General features: G+C 35.6%; 6 protein-coding genes across 6 annotated transcripts; 1 reads left to right on the top strand and 5 right to left on the bottom strand. All coding sequences in view use genetic code 12, as the record gives it.

Annotated features, from left to right (window-relative positions):
• Nucleotides 1–182: 182 nt before the first annotated feature.
• CORT_0D05560 (hypothetical protein) lies at nucleotides 183–4532 on the bottom strand (the record flags this gene model as incomplete). The annotated part of the gene is made up of 1 exon (XM_003869481.1): nucleotides 183–4532. One exon carries the CDS (start codon nucleotides 4530–4532, stop codon nucleotides 183–185), a length of 4350 nt encoding a protein of 1449 aa, XP_003869530.1.
• A 1629-nt stretch (nucleotides 4533–6161) lies between these two features.
• On the bottom strand, nucleotides 6162–6629 carry CORT_0D05550 (hypothetical protein; the record flags this gene model as incomplete). The annotated part of the gene is made up of 1 exon (XM_003869480.1): nucleotides 6162–6629. The coding sequence occupies one exon, from the start codon at nucleotides 6627–6629 to the stop codon at nucleotides 6162–6164; it is 468 nt and encodes a 155-aa protein (XP_003869529.1).
• A 56-nt stretch (nucleotides 6630–6685) lies between these two features.
• CORT_0D05540 (Lin1 protein) lies at nucleotides 6686–8008 on the top strand (the record flags this gene model as incomplete). Its single annotated transcript, XM_003869479.1, has 1 exon — nucleotides 6686–8008. The coding sequence occupies one exon, from the start codon at nucleotides 6686–6688 to the stop codon at nucleotides 8006–8008; it is 1323 nt and encodes a 440-aa protein (XP_003869528.1).
• Nucleotides 8009–8073: 65 nt separating this feature from the next.
• CORT_0D05530 (Orc5 protein) lies at nucleotides 8074–9636 on the bottom strand (the record flags this gene model as incomplete). Its single annotated transcript, XM_003869478.1, has 1 exon — nucleotides 8074–9636. One exon carries the CDS (start codon nucleotides 9634–9636, stop codon nucleotides 8074–8076), a length of 1563 nt encoding a protein of 520 aa, XP_003869527.1.
• A 141-nt stretch (nucleotides 9637–9777) lies between these two features.
• On the bottom strand, nucleotides 9778–16395 carry CORT_0D05520 (Pol2 DNA polymerase epsilon; the record flags this gene model as incomplete). The annotated part of the gene is made up of 1 exon (XM_003869477.1): nucleotides 9778–16395. The coding sequence occupies one exon, from the start codon at nucleotides 16393–16395 to the stop codon at nucleotides 9778–9780; it is 6618 nt and encodes a 2205-aa protein (XP_003869526.1).
• A 611-nt stretch (nucleotides 16396–17006) lies between these two features.
• CORT_0D05510 (Yif1 protein) lies at nucleotides 17007–17927 on the bottom strand (the record flags this gene model as incomplete). Its single annotated transcript, XM_003869476.1, has 1 exon — nucleotides 17007–17927. One exon carries the CDS (start codon nucleotides 17925–17927, stop codon nucleotides 17007–17009), a length of 921 nt encoding a protein of 306 aa, XP_003869525.1.
• Between the last annotated feature and the right edge of the window lie 907 nt (nucleotides 17928–18834).

The raw sequence follows: 18834 nt of genomic DNA, 5'->3' as shown, positions 1-18834 counted from the left end.
CGTTTTTTTTCTCTGGCGGTTATTTTATTGACCATTGCATTTTGTACACAAACAAAACACAATACAATATATTTACAAAGCCTCAATAATTTAACTTACTTCCATTCACATTTCTAAAACTATATATATGCAAACAAGTATCTTCTTTCTAACCCTATATGTATAAATAAACCATCCCTATTTCACCTCCTCTTGAAGTCTTCAGCAACAATGTTCGATTTTTCACACATTTCTCTAAACACACTACCACTTGAATTGAATAAATTCCAAGGCGTATCAAACTCCCGAACTGACCCTTTATCCATAACCAAAATCTTATCATAATTAATAATTGTCTTTAATCGATGAGCAATACATAATATAGTACATTGCCTAAACTCATCAGCAATTGTAGTTTGAATCTTATCATCAGTTCCATAATCAACTGATGATGTAGCTTCATCAAGAATGATAATTTTGGCATTACGAACTAATGCTCGTGCAAATGAAATCAATTGTCTTTCGCCAAGAGAGAAATTCTCACCTTCATCTTCAACTGGTTGATATAAATGGAATTTGGGTAACTCTACTTCATCGGAGATATTGTCCTTGGAGATTGATTTGGCTTTGGCAACTTCTTCAGCAGTCAAGACACCTGATCGACGTAACGATTCCCACAATACTTCATCGTCTTGTTCACCAAAGGGGTCCAAGTTAGATCTGATTGTTCCATTGAATAACACTGGATCTTGCGGGATTATTGACAAATGTGATCGTAAATCTTTCAATCCAATTGTAGAAATATCAATATCATCAATGGCTATCGACCCACCATCTAACTCAGAAATTCGATACAATGCAGTCATGATTGATGATTTGCCCGCTCCAGTACGACCACAAATACCAATTTTTTCCATGGGAGAAATCTTTAGTGAAAAATCTTTCAATACTAATGGCAACCCTGGTCTATACTTCATATCCACATGTGAGAATTCGACTGCTCCATATTGAGGCCAGTCGGCAGCAGGTTTATTAGAATCAATCACATATGGAGCCTCTTGATCAACTTTCAATGCATAGTGGATAATTCTTTCAGCTGAATTCATATCATTTTCCACCAACGTAAAAGTTCTCACCAAATTCAACAATTCATTAGCAACTTGTAATGTATAAGTCATCAATAACCCCACTGCCGCAGCATTGATTGAAAATACTCGATTGACACAGAGCAACGACACAATCAACACTATAATTTCCGCAAGAATATCCAATTGTATACCCAACCATTTTTGATTAGCATTGACGACAAATGAAGCTTCATTGGCTTTATTCAATAACAAATCACCCAATTCGGTAAATCTAGTTTCATCTTTATATGCTTTTATAGTATTCATACCACTCAAGACCTCATTAACATTGTTGTACACAAATGATCTCAATATAGCTTCCAATCGTTTGACTTCTCGATTAGATGCTTGATAAAAATTAGCTATCAAGAAAAACATGACAAATATACCTGGAATGGCACAAGCAAACCAGGGTAAATAAATAATAATCAAAATGAAAACACCAATCATTTTGGCAATTGCTGTGAAGAAAAGACGCAAATTATCACTAATTTCATTATCCAATGCATCAGTATCCTTAGTAAATCGATTCAATATCCTTCCCATTGGCGTAGTGTCCATAAATGACATTGGTGCATGAAGGATTCTCTTTATCGCCATTAAATTCAAATTCTTTGAAGACACAGTAGTTCCATGAATGAAAAACACAAATGTATAAGTAAGGAAAATGACCCACAAGATATTAAACATAACATAAAATCCAATATAAAACCCATTAGATTTACCTGGGAATTTCTGTGATATCCAAAATGATAACCACGTATTGGTGAAGATATCACAAAATGTGGCAAGGGTCAAAAGCACAGCAAAAATGGCAAAAAAGCCCCAAGGGGTTAATTTACCGGCACCATATTTTAAATATTTGTTGTAAACATCAAACTTAATATTATTAACAGCACGCTCTTCTTCGGTGATGATTTTACCCTTGGATGCATCCTTGTTGAGGTTATAGTCCTTGTATTCATCATCATCGTAATCGTCACTGTTGTCGCTGTCGGATTTATAGTTTGTTCTGCGTCTTGTCAACTCTTGAGAAGCATCGGTAACTTGATTCAGAAATGCTGGCACTAATTCAGTTTTGCCTTCTTTATTCCCCAAATCGATCTCATCAACAATATCCTCCACTTCCATCTCCTCATCAATATCTTCAAGCTTACTAAACTTCATCAACTGGTTGAAATCCTTATTTCTTTCAATCAACTCATCCATTTTACCCACATCAATAGATCCATCTCCATTTAGGAAGATAATTCGATCCGCTTGTCCAATCAAAGATAATTGATGAGTGGCCAACACTCTAGTCTTGTTACCCAAGAGCCCCAAGAAACAATTATTGAGGATATGCTTTCCCACTCTAGCATCGACTGCACTCAATACATCATCCATTAAAATGATCTCCTTGTCAGCATAAACAGCACGTGCTAAGTTGATTCTTGCCTTTTGACCACCTGATAAAGTAATACCCTTTTCCCCGACTTCAGTGTAATCACCACCCTCTAGTGTATCCAAATCAATATTCAATGCACAAGAATAAATAACCTTGTCGTAAAACTCTTGATCCAATGGTTTACCGAAGACAATGTTTTCCCTTATTGTGTTGTTTTGAATCCAAGGGGCACCACATAGTAATAAAGAACCATTAATATCCACCACACCGGAGTCACATGACATAAACCCAGCAATGGCACTAAGCAATGATGATTTACCAGAACCAACTAACCCCGTAATAACAACAAACTCCCCCTTGTTGATGGTGAGGTCAATATTCTTCAACCCAGCAAATGTAGATGTCTCTTCTTCATCATCTGCCTTCTTCTTGTTCTTCTTTGCATTTTGTAATGTGTCTAATTCGATATCAGCCAGTGAAGTAGAGGATCCGGTTTTAGCGACCTTCTTGTCCTTCTTCTTGGATTTCTTGGATCTATTTTTGTCCTCTGATTTGTTGTCCTCTTCTTCTCCGTCCTCTTCCTCATCATCAAACACATCCCAGCTAAAACTAGCACCCTTCAATGCAATGGCTCTCTTATCTCCTCCATCATTCAACACATGATACCCTTCATAAGGTTCATTTTCATCAGCCGACAAAACAGCTCCAATTCTTTTAAACCCATTAATCATATCAGCAGTAGTAGACAATGCTTGGGGTATAAAAAACACCATCAATCCTAAAATTTCAAATGTTGAAACTGACGAAAACATCTTTGCCGGACTACTAGTTGAACCTTGGATAGCATACAATATAACAAATGCAATCATTGAACAAATACCAGTTAAGGTCATTGCCAACGAAAAAATGACATTTCTTAAAGTTTGAATTTTCAAAATCATGTCAACTTCTTCTCCTCGTATCTTGCGAACATTTTCATGATATGGATGTTCCCACAGGTAAAATTTAATCATTTTTAGATTATTCAAAATCTCTTTCATGAAATTGACTCTTTTATCAGTAATCTTACTGACAGCATCTCTATAAGCAAAGAGCTTTTTAGCGCCAAATGAAATACATCCTAGGAAGATAATAAAGATGACAATACCAATAACGGCAGAAACACGAATATTAACCACTAAAATGACAATTGCAATAGCAATGGGGACAGGTAAACACAACAACAAAGGTTGAAACATGCAAGCAATCTCCACTCGTGATAAATCAGTCGTAATAATACTTGTCAATTTACTTTGAGGAAACTTATGGCGTGATTCAGCATTGAATTTGAACGCTTTATTCAATACCGCTTTTGTCAATAAAGCTTTAATTTGAGCACCCATCAGTTGGCCAATATACATGAAATGATTGAATAATAAATTGCTGAATAGCATCATGAAAACAACACCAAGAGAATAACCAACTCCTTGACCAATGTTTGTATTCAACCCCAAACTTCTTTTTTCAACAAATTTAATCAACTCTTTAGTCAATAACGGAGAACAAGCAATTCCACTCAATGCAAAAATGGCAAGAATCAAACTAACCAAAATTTGACGTTTGAATGTAAGAAACAAGATTGTTGCAATATTCATAGGAGACAATACAAAATCCTCCAAATCTTCTTCACGTGTCTTGCTGGATGTTTCAATTGTTTCATCACGTTCTTTGCATTTGTTGGAAATATGATTGAGATGCGCACGTTCAGTTTCAACTTCTAAATAAGCGACAAAGTAATTGTAAAAATGTTCCACTTTCATATCTTCAGTTAAAATCCATAAATCATTTGGTTGTAGTGTTCTTGTATAACCAATCGTCATCAACGGTGATACCCACCAAAAGAATACACGATACAAGATATTACTCGATTGTTCTGGGTATATTTTCCGTTCACTATCATCTTTAGGTATAGGATAAAACTTGTTGCGGAATAGAAACGTTAGAATACGTTTTTGTGGTTTGTACAAGTCGTTACCAATCTCCAAACTTGAATCATCCATAGCGTGGTAAGCAGCTTTATATCAATTGGAGACTATTTAATCAATACAAGTAAGTAAGTAAGTAAGTAGTAGACTGATGATTGGTCTTTTGTTGTTTCTTATATATCTGTTTGTGATTGTTGTTGTGTGATTAATATTATTATTTTGGTGACCACACTATCAAGATCAATGAGTCAAAACTTGTGCTTGTTTATTGTTGGTGAGCTCATCTAGACATACGGCTTCAAAAATTTAGTTTAATGATTTAATTCACTGTACATCTTTTTGTTACTTGTGTAATATAATGCATTGTCTATTATTATTGTGTTTATGAGTGTGGTTTGTAAAAGACGGAATTTCATTTGTGTGTGATTTGATGATTTTTGCCACCCAAATTTCTTTGATTTCTGTGTGTACAGACAAACGTACATAACAATACAACAATACATGTGTAACATAATACACCATAAAGGGTAGTGTATATCGGTTAATAGCGATACGGAGTTTATTATTTCCTAATTCCTTCGACGGAATTTTCTATAGCACACACAAAAATAGTAAAAGTCCAGGCCTCTTCTCAATTTATAGTATGAAAAACTAATTACCGACATGTGTCGTATCTACAACCTAAATGGGTGTGTCTTACACATCGTGGTATAATTATAGAACAATGTTCCACGTCAGACAAAATACGGTTGATCATTCAACTAATAAGAACGGAGATTTCTATAGCCAAACTCTACTCCGATATAGTCCGAAAACTTTACAATCATCATCGGCCTGTATTGCCAAAGTTATAATTCTTGCCTTTGCTCTAGGTTATACAAAACATTGAATTGAAATCGTGTATGGCCCAAACTATTTCTTGTGTTGGGAATACTGTAATTGTTTCGGCATTAGAACGTAACAAAAGTTGTATTATTCCGATCTCGGTCTTTTCGGTAATTGCGACCTAACAACTCTTCACAATTTCAATTGGCATTCGATAATGGCACACTTGGTTTTGTTTGCTGATTCCCATTATACGATACATGATACATGTGAGAATTTTGGGTTAATCGTAATTCTATACTATTGTGGACACCTGTTTAATTTTAGTTCACTAAATAATGGACTTAATTAATAACTGATACCGCCCCCTTCCTCCATAATTATGAGATTTTTTTAAACATTTTAGTACTACTGCTTACAAACTAAACAACCAATAGTAGTACACTTGTACGTCCATCACTTAGTCTAAACTGTATGGATTTTTATTTTTAGTGTGTTGCTGTACATTGTTTAAGTTTATTTACGAGTTCACAACCTTCTCTCGGAACTTGAATTCCGAGTACGTTTCTCCTAACCTCAACATCCTATTGTCAAGACTTCCATACCCTCTTTTAGATACACGTCAGTCTTTTTTTCTTATACCCTAATCCAGCATTAAAAAACTTAAATTCTTTCGGACGGGATAGGAAGCAATGATGAGGAATAAAACTACCAAACCCATGACAAAAAACCACGAAAAATGTGTCACAGTCAAACTCGCATCACACTTATTTTGAGCTTACCTGGGGTCATCCATCTTCAAAAGCATACTTTGGCAAGTCCAAAGAGCGGTGAACGGATGTACACCACCGAAATCTACAGCTCTTTCCTCTTCGTTTTTCACCACATTTCATCAACATTCTCACTCACTTGCATTGACCCAACGACTTGCTCAACCAACGTATCCAAATTATTAATCTTCCAACTTTCTTTAACCAATTGACAAATAACTCTTAGTTTATTCCTGGCTTTCTTCAATTGTAGTTCGAATTGAGCAACCGATGTTTCATCATTATTCACCAGTATATTATCAACATAGCTTTTCAATTGTTGTAGATGATTACTTAATACTGACTTAGAATCACTATAGTTATCTATATGGCCCTCCCATTCTTCAATTAGTCCCTTAATATATCCTACTATTAGAAACCGTTGGAACCCTGTTTGATATCCAAATTGTTTACCTTCGAGATATTGTTGTTTGGCGGATTCTTCAACCCCTTCTTGGTAACCTATTTGATATTGTTCTTGTTCTAGATTTAAAACTTCATCTGTATCTATATCAATGTCAATATCTTCTACACTCATTTGTGGGTCGAGTTAATTTTGGAAACCTCTTTGAAAGATCTTTTTATACTCTTGCGATGCGCGGGAAATTTACAACATTTTGTTTACAACTTTACTACGCAAGAATGAGTCTACGACGCGATGATGAATACTATGAGGATCAATTAAACAGTGTTCATAGAAATGAAGCCTATTTAGAAGACGTTGATGACCCATCATCAAGTAATAATTCCGATGTTTCATCCGATGAAGAAGAGGACAAGCTAGATACGAAGAGCTCCATTGCTGAGAGTGAGGGTGATATGTTTGCCAGTGAAGACGAAGAAAAGGACAAACCACAAGAACAATCAACGGATGGAAGCGACGATGATATGTTTGCCAGCGATGACGACGCGAACCTGGCAAAACAGCCCAAACAAGTTCAATTTTCCAATAATAACCAAACCATACACCTACAACCTAACTCAAGTGGCAGTTCCAACGATCAATCGGAACTAGAATCAGATAATGACGAATCTATAAACGACTATTACATCAATACAGAAGAATTCACAACCTCACAACAACCAAACAAAAAAAAACAACCCAAAATTGAAGCATTCAACATGACCCAAGAAGAACGAGATGGTCATTTCAATAAAGTGGGAGACTATATCCCCAATGAAGTTGAATCCGATCTGGATAAATCTCAAGATGAAGATTCATGGGCTAGTGACTATACTAAATCTGATATACGTAAAGCCAAATTAGCTCAAGCTAAACGACAACAAGATTCTAATGAACAGAATACGACGAAGAATGTCAATATGGATCCAATTGAGGTTATTTTGGCTTCTTTGATTGAGTTATTGGAACCAGTTGAAACTCCAATGGAAGCTTTGGCTCGATTAAATTCTCAACTAAGGAAGAGCCAAAAGAGTAAGAAAAAAAGACAAACAGACAAGAACAGGCTAGATTTATCCATTATCAAAGAGTCCATATCTCAAATCACTAATCTTTGTTCAATCTTAATCAATGAAAAGCAAATGGATGATGATGAGGTATACGATATGACAAGAGAAGAATTCATGAGGAAATATCAACGTGAAACAGGTCAAGAATACAGTCGAGCAAAGCTCAAACGATCACGAATTGATGATGATGAACAATCCAATGGACATAATGGAACATACCAACAACAGCAACAAGAAGCCCCTGACGATGATGATGTAGATTATGGTGAAAAAATCTGGGAGTTCAGATGGTTAAACGATAAAACTGACAGCATTAATGGTCCATTTTCAGAGTACGAAATGTATCATTGGAAACAGAATTATTTTGAAAATAATGTTGAAGCTCGTAAACTTGGAGATGTTGAATTCAAAAGTATACAAGATATACAATTTAACAAAGAATCGTAACCAACAACACCACTCAATAACTGTTCAATACTTGGGACTTTAGCTCCAAGAGATAAGCTCCTCTTTCAATCATCATCTAAGAAATCAGCAATGGGGAAATTAACCGACTTAGCGATAGCTTCCGCCATATTCCAATCCAAATTACATTTCCATCGAATTCGAGCCGCCAAAATATCAGAATTATTAGTCTTACTCAAAAATCCTAATGAATACAATGTAGCAATTTGTAAATTCAAATCAATGTTTTTTGTTAGTGTAAAATTAGCCTTTTCCACCTGTTTCTTATTTTCCAAATCAATAATTTCATCACCCAAGTATAATAAATCTTGTTTATCTGATTGATTCAATGTTGCAGATGAATGTTGATAAATTACAGAAAGAATAGCCAAGATCCGTTCTAAATCGACATAGTTTGCTGTCAACATCCGTGAATCGATATCGTCTTTAGTCATATGAGCTTCACTTGTTCCATTGATCTTTTGTCTTTTTTTCGTACTGGCACGTTTCTTGTACTTGACAACTTTAACTTTAGAATATTTATGTAAATCATTTCGTTGGTTACCATAAGATGCCAAGTATGCCGCTAGGAGAATGAATTTGGAATGGTAGGGTAAATCATGCACGTTTCCTAATCCAATTGCTTCTTCATCAGTAGCACTAATACTCCTCGTAAATTCTCCTTTTCCTTCTCCTTCATCATCATGTAGTGTTTTATAGTCAGGCACCGATGAATTACTTATAATCTTATCATTGGTGAATAAATCAATATTATGTTTGAAAACCTTGACGACTTCATTAATAGAATACATTCCAGTTTTTAATGGTTCAATAAACTTATCCCATAATTCAATAATTAAATGTTGCAATATAATCATGTTTGATCCAGTATACAGGTAATACAGATCAACAACAAATTTCACATACTGATTATAAAACTCCCTCTTTGTGGAATCAGATAAATCACTCTGCTCTAAACTAGTATCTTTAAATTGACATAACTGAGCATCTTGGAATATCTTCACTACTTGATCTTCTGTATACGGTTCAAATTCAATAGTAGGATTGGACAATGTTACAACTTGTCGAGGAACGCCACTGCTAAACACAATAACCACCGATAAATTCTGCACTGATGAACATTCTCTCATTTTACTAAAAGCCGAAATAAATTCATTACAATTTTCCAAACATTGATCGAATCGATCCAAGACTAATACATGGTGACTATAATACCTAGCTTCATAAAACAACGTTTCCAATGATGATAAAAACGTAGCAAATTGATCGGAAATCGCCAGGGTTAATGCCACTTCATCAGATTTCAGGGATGCCAATATCCCTTCTTCTTCATCACCACCATCTTTTCGTATCCTCGTGAAGCATCTCTGAAGTAGCATTTGTTTCGACACACATTCGTCACAGGATATAATTGTATGGTTTAGTTTCAACGTATTGAGGAATTCTGTCACCACGAGGGTTTTGCCAGCTGGTTTGTATCCATTGATTAGTACACATGGTGAAGATAGATGTGCATCACGATTAATGAATGCATTGAGGGCAGTTATTTCATATTCACGTTCTTTGACTCTTGATTTGAGATTGACGAGCTCTTCCGTAGTCAAACTCATGGTTTATGAACGTTTCTCATACTTGTGGTTGACATTTTGTTTTGTTTGTATATTTATTATTTTTTTTTTTTGTTCGGGTTGTTATGCCTTTAAGCGACACAATACCATTTACATGCAAAACATTGTCTATTTCTATACCTTCTACATCATCTCCTCCAATACACCTTTCAAAAGCTGCATATTGTAAAATTTACCAACATTGGCAAATATTTGCACCCTTTGATCAACTTCAACATGATCAACAGTTTCAACCCAATTTCCAGAACATGTGCAAAACAAATCCAAATTTCCGTGTCTGATGGAACCACATTTATCACATTGTAAATCTTGATTATAAAAATCAGTAAACAACTTCATCAAATTTGCTATGGTTTCTTCTTCCAAGGCAATTTTATTGTATGGCCGATGACATGCTGTACAATTCCAAACATTAATTTCTTCATCGCGACATAAATCAACATCTCTTATATGATTACAATAGTCACAAACAACATGAGCTAATTTCAATGAAGTACTTGGGTTGATGAAATTTGCTTGTGAACTGAACTCTTTGATATCAAATATTTGTAATAATTCTTTCTTTAACAACCTCACTTCAATGTTTCTCTTTTTCGATAAACTGAAAACTGCACAAATGAATTTAACTAATTCCAAAGCCGGGTTTCTCATATTCAAATGTGATCCAGGTAATTTAGGAAACTCGTATTCCTTTTTAAACTCAGGATTGATGATGGAATCAATTTGCTTGCGATACAATTTCTCAATCCTCTTTTGCAATGGTTTTCTAAAAATTTCAATAACTCCATTATCAATGTCATCAACTTCTTGAACTTCTTGAGTTTGCAACTTCTTTTGTCCATTTAAGATATGGAGAATTTGTGTCACCCTAGGAGTTCCCGATTGGGTACCACCCGTCAAGTTTTTCATCTTGTACTGAGATAATGCGTCTAAAAAGATGAATACCCAATCTTCAAATTCGTTTTGAAAAACAATGGGGAGGAATTTCTTTATTTGCCAATAATTCTCCACTATTAAATCTTGAGTCTCTTCACTAGTAATCTCAGTACAACTTCTTCCTCCAAAGTTGAATTCATCCATCCATATCAAAATGTCCCAATATTTGACAATCTTCAAATCAAGGAAATGAAAAAGCGGTTTGGATCGAGCTGCTTTCAATATATATTGCCCATAAGCAAACGAATTTTCCACCGACACTTTTGAAGTTTGAATCAACATCTTGGTCCTACTGGCAAATATGACTTGTGCTCCCATTCTCTTGAATTCACTAACCAATTGCAACAACGCCTTTGAACTCAAGTTGTGAACATGATAATGCAATGAAGGATCATACAAAAATGAATCTTTCTTTTGAACCCATGTAATCAATGAACTCATGACAAAGTCTGCATTCGCATTGTTTCCAAGGGCATCATCCCACCAATCTTTAACCATACTTCTCAATATTGAAAGTGCTGGTGACGAAAATGAATCTTCTGCAAATGTAGAAGCTCCATTATTGTTGTCAAATTGAACACCATCTTCAGCCAAATCAGTCCCCTCAGCTTCATTAATTAAAGAACTGGTCAAGATTGTATTAATCGTCAATGTGCCAATTTCAACTTCTAAACATGCAGTTTCATAAATTTCCGGGTTATTGATGGTTGGAAACTCCAAAGATTCCACACTAATCACACGGTCCATTTCAAATCCTCCATGATCAGGTAACGGATTAGGTGACCACCAAAGAACAATATTGTTTTCAGTCAATCTTCTTGCATACTCCACATCAATCAAGTAACCAACATTTTCAATCTGCAAATTACAAAGTGGTACCCGTCCATATTTTGACAATGCAATCAAGTTCTTGATCCACGAAGCCAAGGCAAAATAATGATTTATCACTCGTTTGGAAATCAACACTTGCCATCCAATCGCAGGGAGTGCTAGTTCACTAATACTCATTTTAATAGTAGGAAATTCGGCGGCTGCAGTTAAAAGGGGAACAATCTTGGAAAGATACGGAGATTGTATTGCCAACAATGCCTTATTGCTTCGACTTTCATGAATTTTGCCAATTGTTTGATTCATCTTCTTCAACAATTTCAATTTATCATGGTAATACAGCACATCAAAAGCCATATCATCAGGATAGTCAATAATACGCGACATCTTTCTCAATTTCTCCCTCTTACTTTCAAAAACCTCTCCATATATTTTTGAAATATTGTTTGGTAATTCCTGAGCATTCGCCGTTGGCTTTAAAACAAACATTGCGCTTTGATTATCCCAAGATTTGAAAATGGTGTAGTATTCATAACTATTGGTGACAATATGAAGGAGGTAAACCACATCCATATCAAATTTATTTAAATAGAAGTCATTTTCAACTTTTAGCAACTCTTTAATATTGAACCCATTTTTCAACCCTTTACCAAGAGCTCCCACTTTGGTGTCATCAAACTTAACAGTATTTCCTAGTTCAATAACGGCCCTTTCAATTGGTTCAACATTGGCTTCATAAATACCCAATATGTTTGAGCTTTGGAATACACTATCGACATCCGCAATTTGGTCTTGATAAATGGATTGAGGCATGGTGAATTTGTACAAGTTCGTAGCATCATGCGAGTTGGGCAAAACGGCATTTGATTTTTCAATTTCACAACCAATAATGGCCAGCTTTGAAGTGAGTGGACTCTTGAATGAGGCATATATTCTCTTTGGCACATGGAAATTGAATGTATGGATTTTCTCTCCTGCAGAAACGTAAACTTTCAAATCACCAGGCTTCATAGGATCGGGTTTGTATTCAAGAATTTCCCAATTACTGCCAGCAATGTTTTCTGCTTGCTTTCTCATCATGCCACCAACAGTAGACCTCTGTGCACTTTGAGCTTGTGATCCAAAGAGCTTACGCCTTCTTTCTCTACCTGAGGCTTGCATTGTCCATTTAGCTTTTTGAAATTGCAAAAACCCAGTATAATCCTCAGTCATATCAGGGCAATTTCCATTCAAAACGGCTTGGTTTTTCTCTTCTTCTTCAAAGTCATAAACTAAATTGGCCCTTCCTGCTTTCCTCTTTTTTAATCTGACGGCACTCACCTTGGCTTTAACTGCTCCAGTATCAATTTCACCAAAATCTTCAATATCTTGAACTTTAGTTTCTTCCTTGGTTCCAGCGTTGAAAAATTGGGCAATTGACTTTTGTTGTTTTGTGCTTTCTCTATTTTCAACTCGTTTTCGTAACCAATCAGGGTGGGGTACTCTAGGTACTGGGTTTTTAACATTTTGCAATGCAGCAGGAATGGTAATAATTTTTTGTACCACTGATGCCAATCTCTCGTAGTAGTAGCCCCAATCGATTACATCTCTCGGACTAAACTTATTCAAGGACGGATCTTTTAGCCATTTCTTCATAAATATCTCCTTCTTCTCTGATGAGAAAATTGACACTGGAATTGCTCGCTCTGTTACAGGAGCACCAATAGGTTTTGCACTAATAATATACTTTGTTGCTAAACCAGAATCTTTAACCATATCTTCCCCTAGGAACTCACCTAATCGTCTTGCAGTTGTGATTGAGGTTGACTTTTGGTCTCCATATTCCGCCAAACTCTTCGACATACTTCTGTTTTCACAAATAAGCTCGATAAGATCTTCGTCTTCCAACATCCCTCCCTTTGTATCCAACACATCTAGCCAATTGTTGGCCACAGTTGCCACTGCTTGATAACAAGATTCCAAACTGTCACCCTCCAAAAACAATTTGAATATATCTGATTGAAAGTTCTTAATCAACTGAAGTTCACCTCTTCTTTTCAATTCAAATCCCTTCAACTCTGCTAATGAGCCATCATCGTTGAACACAGCATATCTCTTTTTCAACCCTTTGCCTTCTTCTTTGGAGGTTGGCAATATCATTGCTTTATAAGGACCATCCACTTCGAAAAAGATGGAGTTATCCGACCTCGTCTTGTATTTGAATGTTTCTGGGTCAACCAAGTCTTGGTACTGATCATTGGTGAATCTTTCATGAACTAAATAGTTCAACATAGAACATGGATACTCCAAAAAGATTTTCTTTCCATCTTTACATTTCAAATTGAAATTTTCGGGGAAACTCTTGGGCAAAATGCACCAAATACCGTCAGTATCCAATTCCAAGGGCCTTCCAATACGTTCAACCAAAGCTCTGGCCATTTGGATAATTGTCGCCCCAGTTAAACAAGTGACACCAGCCATCTCCATGGAATACCACCTTGATCCCTTTCTCATGACATACCCATAGAAGGAGTTCAAAATAACTTTGTGGGCCAATTGCAAAGAGTCATACAATACCACCATCTTATTGGCATCATCTCTTGCAGCTTTATCATTCTTGTCAATTTTGCTAACTTTCCCCTTCCATACCTTAGCCAAACCTTTGAACTCATATCTTCTATCTCTAAAACTTCTCACAGTATCGACATAGAATGGGTTTTCTCTTTGACAAATGATAGCTTCTCTGGTAACCACCTGACTCTGCTTGACTCTGTGATACACCTTTCTCGAATAATCACTAACTCTTTTCTTGATGGCTGAGGCCTGCTCAGCATACGAAAGTTCATCAAACGTTCTAGGTGGCAACCATGGCTTTTGTCCTGGGAACTGCTCATTTTGCAATGATCGTTTCATCATATTGTATTCATTCATCTCTGCCGGGTAGTATTCACCTCTCCAAGACCAAGGAAGCCTCCTATCACAATTTTTACCTGGTCGATTAAAATCACATGCAGCACAATCCTCCTCCGATTTCATAGAGTCTGGTTGTAAACGGTTGGATGTCATAATGTTGGGATACATAGAAGCAACATCCACATGGTAAATCAATGGCCTCTCATTCCTCACTGGGTTATTCTTCATATCCAACAATGTCTCCTTAATCTCGTTATACACTTCATCAAAGTTTTCCACATCATCCATCTTTTTGTTGTTTTCAACTTCAATGCAAAACTTGATTGAGTTATGCAAGTTACCCAACAATTCATCAATTGCTGTTGGGTCAACTTTGAAATCGGTTTCAATGTCACTTCGAAAGACACCTGCTTCTAATGACTCGACATGACCACCAACATAGGTTTCTGACTCCAATAGATGTCCATCGTAGAACCGTTCAATCGGATCTGAGTGTTTATTGGGCAACAAGATATTATTTTCGTACGCTTGAACTGATAACAACATTTCACATAAGGTTCCTGTACCTTTTCGTAAAACCTCATCTGGATTCAATGGGATAATGGTACACAATGAAAAAATGAATGGATGAACGTATTTGTAATACAAATAGTATGTGGCGACAGCATCGGACACCGAATACTCCGACAACAATTGTGGCTTTTCATAAGCATATGGTGTCATTAATTCCGGGTCTAGTTCTGTTGGATTGTAGCCCAATTTAGCCGTAGTGACAGCCTTCAAACCTTGTGATCCTTGAGGCAAATATGAATCTCTCTTCACCCATCTGAAACAATCCATATGGACACAATATTTCGACTTGTATTCACCTTCATTATCTTTGGCAAATCCAATTTCGTCAAACATGTCTAAATCATGAAATCTAGCCCTATTTTCAACAAATGGCCAATCGAAAAAGTCACCATTGAATGTGGCAATGACGGTAGGTCTTGCATCTCTTATATGCTCAAAAAATCTCACCAACACATGCTTTTCATCCTGTTCATTGAAGATAGTGAACAATCCTGGATATTCAGGCTTGGGCGTGTATTCGAAATCTTCAATATCCTCAGAGATAATCTCCCGATTGGTAATTAGGAACCCTTCACCATCAATCATGTACGAGATCATCATTATTTGATCAATTTTTGCATCTGGAAATTTCAAAGGTGCTTTGGTGGTTTCAATATCAAATGCCAACACAACCGGATCGGGGAACACAACTTTCTCTTTATCTTCAACAATGTCAACTTTTGAATGTTTGGCATAGACATAATACCATTTACCAACACGTACTTGTTTATCAATTGATACTCTGACGTGATATGGTACATCATATTCCTTTATGTCATTGATTAACTGTGAAGGGTCAGATGCATCAACCTCATTGTTAAAGTTAAAGACATCTCTTGAATCTCGTTTCATTTGATTATCTTTAATAATTGGAGTAAGTAATCTTCTTGCTGATAATAAATCTTGTATATTATGAAATGTCAATTTAATTAAATTCTTCTTCAATCCAAGTAAATGGTTCGGTAGTGAAAGATCCTCCTTAGTAACACGTCCAAAACTTTTCACATTACATATTTCCAAAAATTTTCTCATCCACTCTTCAACTTCTGATTCATGTCCACTTGAAATTGTCTCAATAAAGAAATATGGATCATATTGTAAAGAAGCTTTAAAACTCCCTCCTTCTTCGTCCAAAAAGTAGTAATCAACCCCAGAATACCCCGTCAAATAGTTATCACTAGGTATAGTAGTTGTATGCATATTAATCAACCAACCCTTTCTTGGCTTGTTTCCATCATTTTCTCCATGTTCAAACCGATCAAACCCCATTAATGAATCCATTTGATCTATCCTAGCAACTAAATCCTTCTTCTGTATCGAGTCCGTAAGCATAGGGTTGTTAGCCTTATAAGGATCTTCAGGTTCTTGCTGTTGTCGTGTTCTATATTGACTAGTTTGATATTTAGATCGCTTGTCATTTTTAACAAATCTAGCAGATGTTGATCCTTTAAAAGTTGGTCTGGACGATGACATAATAAAAGGGACGCCTTAGTAGTATATGTTTATAAATAAAAACAGCCTGAATGACCAATTGGTTGAGAGTAAATGACTGTGTACTGTCTCAATCGATCCAAATCTAAAAGAACTTTGCAACACAATCAGTTGTCAGAAGAGAAATGAGAATTGTTATAAGTTTAAAGAAGAGACAAAGAAAAAAATATCACATCAATATTATAAAGACGCGTCGTGTTGCAAAACTTTTGATTGAAAGTGAGAAGAATGAACCAACATACTAACAAAGTTGGCGCACAGATGTATATATATATATATGTATCTAGTATATATGTGTCAATGTATTTACCACAAATATCACTTCGAAGGGAAGATTTGGTGTTTCTACCAACAAAAAGCTAATGAATTTTACAGCATATCATTATCAGTAACAAAAAATAGATATCATACCATTGCAATGTAGAATAACTAGCAGAGAATGTCACTCAAAAAAGCACTATAGTGGTAGATAATCCCTTTTCTCTTCTCCAAGGAACTAATGTGTGTCGTCTTATTGCAACAAATGCTCAGTTCTTCTCTCTATATACTTCAAACTAATCTCTCTCTCTCTCTCTCCTTCTCTGTCTGTCTGTCTACTTACTCATATAAAGGAATATCAATCCTTGAATGATCACAGCATAAACAAACAAGAATTGAATCCTCATTTTCCTTTGTTTACTAGTAACAACTGAATTATTACTAACTGTATTGCCATTGGTTGGTGGTAAGATAATATATCTCAACAGTCTCATTAGAAACACCGACAAGCAAAGAATAAAACCCAAAACAATCAAATAATAAGCCCAACCCAAATACTGACCTATAGTATGTTTCAAACATAATACTACAACAATTGAAACATACTTGTATCCTGAAAAACTTATAATATCATAAATCTTTATCTGGGAACAATTTAATAAATATAATCCAATTTTGAATATAGCTACATCCAATACGGCAAATGCCAATGTTTGAGATGCCAAGTATCCAAACAACTGGGGATGAAACTCTCCGCTTAAACCTTGAAATGCGGCCCACAACAAAATATAAGTTACAAATGACATTAAGGGAATATATAAATCAGGTGCATTGACATCATAGGCTGGTGGTAAATACTGACCCAGTCCATTATCTTTTGCCAATATTCTTGTCCAATCTTTATGACGAAAAGGAAACAATATAAGTAAAATTTTCTTTAAGACATATGAATTACTAACTTGGAAATAATACTTGATATCACCAGAAAAAGAACCAAAGTTTTCCTGTATGTATTGATTGGATTGTTGGAACCCAGATCTAGCAAATTGAGAAGCTAGAGCAGCAGCAGGATCATTGAGGAAATTACCAAATTGTGGTTGTCCTGGCTGTGGTTGACCATGTTGTTGTGGTTGTTGTGGTTGCCCTCCAGTTGCTGCAGCAGGAATTGGTTGTGTGTATTGAGGTTGTGGGTGGTGTAGATTGTTATTTTGATGTGGCTGATATGATTCAGCTGCATACCCATAAGGATTAGACATAGTCAACTGTAAATACTGGTGTAATGTAGTTTGTAGATAATATCAATTGGGTAGTCTCTATCAACTGTTGATCTCTTTAAGGTGAAATAATTTTTTTCTTTTGCTGTCAATAGTTGTTCAGTAGATTACCTGATTTAGTAATATATTACATGCACGTGTATTATATGTCAATTATAGACATACGCCTCACAAAGTCCCGCCGTTCTACGCAGAAGCGCTACCAAAATGTAAAAGTTTTTTTTTGATCTATTAATATATGGTGTGTATGTATGTATGTTCCTTAAATTTCATATTTTTATAATTGCTGTGAAAAGTAAAGATCTTTTCAGTACAGACCAAGATCGATCAATAGCTAAAAACTTAAATTAGCACAGCCCCCTCTTTTCCTTGATTATTTACGAAATAACAAACATATACCACTCTAGCCATACCCCCTCCTCTTTTCTCTCGGCTATTCCTTTCCCATGAATGATCTCTTCTTTTCAGATTGTGTTGGGAGATTGCTTTGGAAACGTTTTTTTGGTTTTTCAATGAGACACACGAGGGAAAGAAGGGGGGGGGAAGAAGGAGAGACTGCAACACACAATATACTTTTTGTTAATTAGATCCAAAAATTATTGGACTTTTTATGTCTTAAGAAGTTTATTATTTGTGTGTGATCCTCCTCCTTGTGGCTGAATTATGTGTTTCACTTATGTTAAGGTTGCTACTATATTGTTGCGTTGTATCTAATACAATGTAACAGTTCTAAAATTAAAATTACACAAAGGAATTCCTTGGAATAAAAAATTATTATAACAATATAAATATCTCTCAACCTACAACCGATTTCATCGACAAATAAGGATCTAATTAAATCATAACAACAAGAACAACAAGAACAACAACAGGTCTATAGATTGCTATT

The sequence above is a fragment of the Candida orthopsilosis genome (assembly GCF_000315875.1).
Source record: "Candida orthopsilosis Co 90-125, chromosome 4 draft sequence".
NCBI lineage: Eukaryota > Fungi > Ascomycota > Pichiomycetes > Serinales > Debaryomycetaceae > Lodderomyces > Lodderomyces orthopsilosis.
Note: the sequence above shows the minus strand (reverse complement) of the source record. Positions and strands in the feature narration are given on the sequence as shown.